This window comes from Haliotis rufescens, unplaced genomic scaffold (assembly GCF_023055435.1).
Source record: "Haliotis rufescens isolate VD_foot unplaced genomic scaffold, xgHalRufe1.0.p SCAF_10, whole genome shotgun sequence".
NCBI lineage: Eukaryota > Metazoa > Mollusca > Gastropoda > Lepetellida > Haliotidae > Haliotis > Haliotis rufescens.
The window spans coordinates 24,201,741-24,207,740 of NW_025963780.1; the positions used below are offsets into that span (position 1 = coordinate 24,201,741).

The 6,000-nt window shown below is 41.6% G+C and overlaps 2 protein-coding genes across 3 annotated transcripts in view; both read right to left on the reverse strand.

Annotated features, from left to right (window-relative positions):
* The window catches only part of LOC124130871 (RYamide receptor-like), a 258,818-nt gene extending 257,398 nt beyond the window's left edge, over nucleotides 1–1,420 (reverse strand). For both annotated transcript variants that reach the window (XM_048388449.1, XM_046493911.2), the window contains exon 1: nucleotides 1,321–1,420. The gene's annotated coding sequence lies outside the window, so the exon portion shown is untranslated. The remainder of the gene's footprint in view (nucleotides 1–1,320) is intronic.
* A 2,260-nt stretch (nucleotides 1,421–3,680) lies between these two features.
* LOC125374623 (global transcription regulator sge1-like) lies at nucleotides 3,681–4,717 on the reverse strand (the record flags this gene model as incomplete). Its single annotated transcript, XM_048385604.1, has 2 exons — nucleotides 3,681–3,900; nucleotides 4,576–4,717. Coding segments are annotated over 2 exons (312 nt in total), but the record flags the coding sequence as incomplete, so codon positions are not given.
* Nucleotides 4,718–6,000: the final 1,283 nt, after the last annotated feature.

Genomic DNA, 6,000 nt, shown 5'->3' on the forward strand with positions numbered 1-6,000 from the left:
TAAAGGCCAATTCTAACCAAGATTTTCAGGGTACCATTTGATGAAGAAAATGGTCAAATCACTTTGCGTGTTGCCTTAAAAAGTCTTTCTTTACTTGATGTAATGCACTATATAAATAGTCCTACTGGAAATATATGCTTCAGGCAAATCACATCCTTTGACATTTTCATGTTTAAAGATGCCTTGAACTTTATATGATTAATATGAAATAAAATACCTACTTATATTTTAGAACACTTTGTAAGAAAATCAAATTCATGTAGATATTTATTGTGGCCTGAAGATGAAGGTTGACCAAGTTCTTACATCTTATTTTGATCCTTTTCACATATAAAACACATTAAACCAACACTGAGAAAGTAAAACATAGCTTGTGAAGCAGTACAGCCCAGAGCCCTGTCTCCATTTCATGCTTCGATAGTGTGTTACAGTGAAACTTATAAATATTAATCATATTCAACAGGAAAATGAATGTCCATCTTTTTCTTGACCTTCCCAAAACTTAGGTTGTTTTGTCATGCCGGTCACACTCTACTTGTCATGTTTTTGTGTGCCCCTCTTCCATATCCTGTAGATATCGGGGTTAAATATCCATAAATAAATATATACAAGGAATTCTCGGTTAGAAAAGTCCCCGTCTAACCATTGACGAAACATTAATCACTATTTGTCTGGGAAGATTTGATTGGAAATGTTGGTAAATGCAGTGTGAATGTAGTATTAATTATGAGAGAGAGAGAGAGAGAGAGAGAGAGAGAGATTTTCTTTGCACCGTGACTCAGATATTTATATTAAAATATTTGTCAGACATTGTGTAACAATTTACCCACTGTTGTTTAACAGTGTAACAACGGTGTAACAACGGTGTAACAACAGTGTAACAACAGTTTCAAACAGTGAGATAATCCCCATCATGATAATCACACAACAATTATCTCTTGTCATCACCAATCCCTCACGACAGCGTAACACGACGTAACACCCTCTTTGACAGATGCGATCCCAATACTTGTTCAGCCATGTCTGATGTTTTCACACGTGTCTGCGAGCAGTGCTTGAATCTAGCCGAGGCAACGCCATATCGTCAACCGGCACTGTATCACGAACAAAACACACCTTCTATTATTCTTCACCAGACGAAGTCTATTCTCGAGCACATGTGCAGTGCAAACTTGTCTCACTACCGAACTTTCGCTACCGCGTTTCCGGGTTGAACATTTCGAAACGTCCCAAACGCGGCAAGTGGCTATTTCAAAGTATTCAATTGGAAATCTCGGTAATACTCATAACTGACCCCGTAAACAACACATAACGGCTTACCTCAAGTGTAGCGAGCTGTCCACGACGTGGCTACTGTCGGCCAATTAGCTTGGATTACATGCTCCGGAGACAGGTCGCCTGTCAACAACGATACCATTTGTCCCGGGCCGCAAGCACTCGGAAAACCTCGGCTACCGTAGTCATTCGGAAAATTAATGGCATTTTCTCCAGGTCGAATTTGCGTTTGTTGGTGTTTGTCTCTATCGTTCTGTTTGACATTGGACGTGAAGTTACCTAATTTAAGAGGAAAGCATTAGAACACTAAAGCTATTCATAATGTTAACAACAACTCCCAGGATTTGACATTGGACGTGAAGTTACCCAATTTAAGAGGAAAGCATTAGAACACTAAAACTAACTCATAATGTTAACAACTCCCTGGGTTTGTTAAAGTATGAACAAAGACATATTTCGACTGTTTTAAAAATAACCAAAAATTATGGTGTTTAAATAGGCATAAGTATACAATTTGTTGCGAATACAGCAAAGCCAAGAAATGCAACCACTCCAACAACAGAAAGACAGAGAAAGACACAGACACGACACATTGGGAAAAAAAAAACACACACGACACACAGCCACTACACACAGAAAGACATACCGACACACACACACCACACACAGAAAGACACACACCGACGGACAGACACACGTACACACACACGACACACAGCCACTACACACAAAGAGACATACCGACACACACACACCACACACAGAAAGACACACACACACGACACACAGAAAGACATACCGACACATACACACCACACACAGGAAGACACACACCGACGGACAGACACACGTACACACACACGACACACAGCCACTACACACAGAAAGACATACCGACACACACACACCACACACAGAAAGACACACACACACGACACACAGAAAGACATACCGACACATACACACCACACACAGGAAGACACACACCGACGGACAGACACACGTACACACACACGACACACAGCCACTACACACAGAAAGACATACCGACACACACACACACCACACACATAAAGACACACACCGACGGACAGACACACGTACACACACACACACCACACAGGTTCACACAGAGGTACACACACATGCAGAAACACGGTCACACACCCATACACACAGATATAAACACACATACCCTTCACAACCTTCCCCGTACATTGTTGGTTATTATAAAGAACTTAACACATCCTTTGATAAGGCAAGCTGTTCCCACATTACGTGATTCGTCCACACTGCATTAACCGCAGGATATAGTCATGCTTCATACCCCGTGTTATGAAACAGCCGCATCGTTTTAGATGAAACAGTTATTCTGGAGTTAAAAAATTGTAAGTGTTATAAGGATTCGGTTGAATGCATCTGGTGATCGTTCCAAGCGATACAACAAAGCGTATATGTGTCGATCAGAAATGGGTTTCTCGTGTCAATCCCACTGCAGTTGTATATTTCACAATCATGTACATGGCCCATAGCGATCAGCTGATTTCATCAATTGTCACTGCTCCCTATATAACTCAACCGTGTGGATGTAGATTGGAATTACAGTGTATTTGTTGGCCATTGATTCGTTATGGGCATGGAGTGAAGTAATTGTGACAAACAGGTCCAAATTGTCCGACTCCAAGTGGTGCTTTGTTTGACAGCCAGCTTGATTGACAGACAGAAATAGGTCACTCGGCGTATATATCACACCGCCTGGTGACATATACACACGTACATAAATTGTGTATTCATCAAAGCAAAGGCAATCTTTGATAGGGCAAAGAATGGGTAGTGTTATAGGGTATTGTCTTTTATTAGAAAAGGGTGATTATCGAGACTGGGCGATGGATGGATAGTGGAGGGTGGTGGTGGGTGATGGTAGGTGAGGTGATGGATGGTGAGGTGATGGTGGGTGAGTTAATGTTTGGTCAGTTGATGGTGGGGGATATGATGTTTGGTCAGTTTATGGTGAATGAGGTTATGTTTGGTCTGTTGATGGCGGATGAGATGATGTTTGGTCAGTTGATGGTGGGTAAGATCATGTTTGGTCAGTTGATGGTGGATGAGATGATGTTTGGTCAGTTGATGGTTGGTGAGATGATGTTTGGTCAGTTGATGGTTGGTGAGATGATGTTTGGTCAGTTGATGGTGGGTAAGATCATGTTTGGTCAGTTGATGGTGGATGAGATGATGTTTGGTCAGTTGATGGTTGGTGAGATGATGTTTGGTCAGTTAATGGTGGATGAGGTTATGTTTGGTCAGTTGATGGTGGATGAGGCTATGTTTGGTCAGTTGATGGTGGATGAGGTTATGTTTGGTCAGTTGATGGTGGGTCAGTTGATGGTAGATGGGAAGATGTTTGGTCAGTTGATGGTGGATGGGAAGATGTTTGGTCAGTTGAAGGTGGGTAAGATCATGTTTGGTCAGTTGATGGTGGATGCGAAGATGTTTGGTCAGTTGATAGTGGATGGGAAGATGTTTGGTCAGTTGATGGTGGATGAGGTGATGTTTGGTCAGTTGATGGTGGATGATATGATGTTTGGTCAGTTGATGGTTGGTGAGATGATGTTTGGTCAGTTGATGGTTGGTGAGATGATGTTTGATCAGTTGATGGTGGATGAGATGATGTTTGGTCAGTTGATGGTTGGTGAGATGATGTTTGGTCAGTTGATGGTGGATGAGATGATGTTTGATCAGTTGATGGTGGATGAGATGATGTTTGGTCAGTTGATGGTGAATGAGATGATGTTTGGTCAGTTGATGGTGGATTGAAATATGGTTGGTCAGTTGATGGTGGATGAGATGATGTTTGGTAAGTTGATGGTTGGTGAGATGATGTTTGGTCAGTTGATGGTGGATGACATGATGTTTGGTCAGTTGATGGTGGATGATATGATGTTTGGTCAGTTGATGGTGAATGAGATGATGTTTGGTCAGTTGATGGTGAATGAGATAATGTTTGGTCAGTTGATGGTGGATGAGATAATGTTTGGTCAGTTGATGGTTGGTGAGATTATGTTTGGTCAGTTGATGGTGGATGAGGTTATGTTTGGTCAGTTGATGGTTGGTGAGATGATGTTTGGTCAGTTGATGGTTGGTGAGATGATGTTTGGTCAGTTGATGGTGGATGATATGATGTTTGGTCAGTTGATGGTGAATGAGATGATGTTTGGTCAGTTGATGGTGAATGAGATGATGTTTGGTCAGTTGATGGTGGATGAGATAATGTTTGGTCAGTTGATGGTTGGTGAGATGATGTTTGGTCAGTTGATGGTGGATGAGATGATGTTTGGTCAGTTGATGGTGGATGATATGATGTTTGGTCAGTTGATGGTGGATGATATGATGTTTGGTCAGTTGATGCTGAATGAGATAATGTTTGGTCAGTTGATGGTGGATGAGATAATGTTTGGTCAGTTGATGGTTGGTGAGATGATGTTTGGTCAGTTGATGGTGGATGAGATGATGTTTGGTCAGTTGATGGTGGATGAGATGATGTTTGGTCAGTTGATGGTGGATGATATGATGTTTGGTCAGTTGATGGTGGATGATATGAAGTTTGGTCAGTTGATGGTGGATGATATGATGTTTGGTCAGTTGATGGTTGGTGAGATGATGTTTGGTCAGTTGATGGTGGATGAGATGATGTTTGGTCAGTTGATGGTGGATGAGATGATGTTTGGTCAGTTAATGGTGGACGATATGATGTTTGGTCAGTTGATGGTTGATGATATGATGTTTGGTCAGTTGATGGTGGATGAGATGATGTTTGGTCAGTTGATGGTGGATGATATGATGTTTGGTCAGTTGATGGTTGGTGAGATCATGTTTGGTCAGTTGATGGTGGATGATATGATGTTTGGTCAGGCGATGGTGGATGATATGATGTTTGGTCAGTTGATGGTGGATGATATGATGTTTGGTCAGTTGATGGTGGATGAGATGATGTTTGGTCAGTTGATGGTGGGTGAGATGATGTTTGGTCAGTTGATGGGGGATGATATGATGTTTGGTAAGTTGATGGTTGGTGAGATCATGTTTGGTCAGTTGATGGTGGATGATATGATGTTTGGTCAGTTGATGGTGGATGATATGATGTTTGGTCAGTTGATGGTGGATGAGATGATGTTTGGTCAGTTAATGGTGGATGATATGATGTTTGGTCAGTTGATGGTGGATGAGATGATGTTTGGTCAGTTGATGGTGGATGATATGATGTTTGGTCAGTTGATGGTTGGTGAGATTATGTTTGGTCAGTTGATGGTGGATGATATGATGTTTGGTCAGGTGATGGTGGATGATATGATGTTTGGTCAGTTAATGGTGGATGATATGATGTTTGGTCAGTTGATGGTGGATGATATGATGTTTGGTCAGTTGATGGTTGGTGAGATCATGTTTGGTCAGTTGATGGTGGATGATATGATGTTTGGTCAGGTGATGGTGGATGATATGATGTTTGGTCAGTTGATGGTGGATGAGATGATGTTTGGTCAGTTGATGGTGGATAATATGATGTTTGGTCAGTTGATGGTGGGTGATATGATGTTTTGTCAGTTGATGGTGGGTGATATGATGTTTGGTCAGTTGATGGTTGATGGGAATATGTTTGGTCTGTTGATGGTGGATATGGTTGGTTATGTTTGGTCAGTTGATGGTGATATTTCGTGATAGTATGTTCGG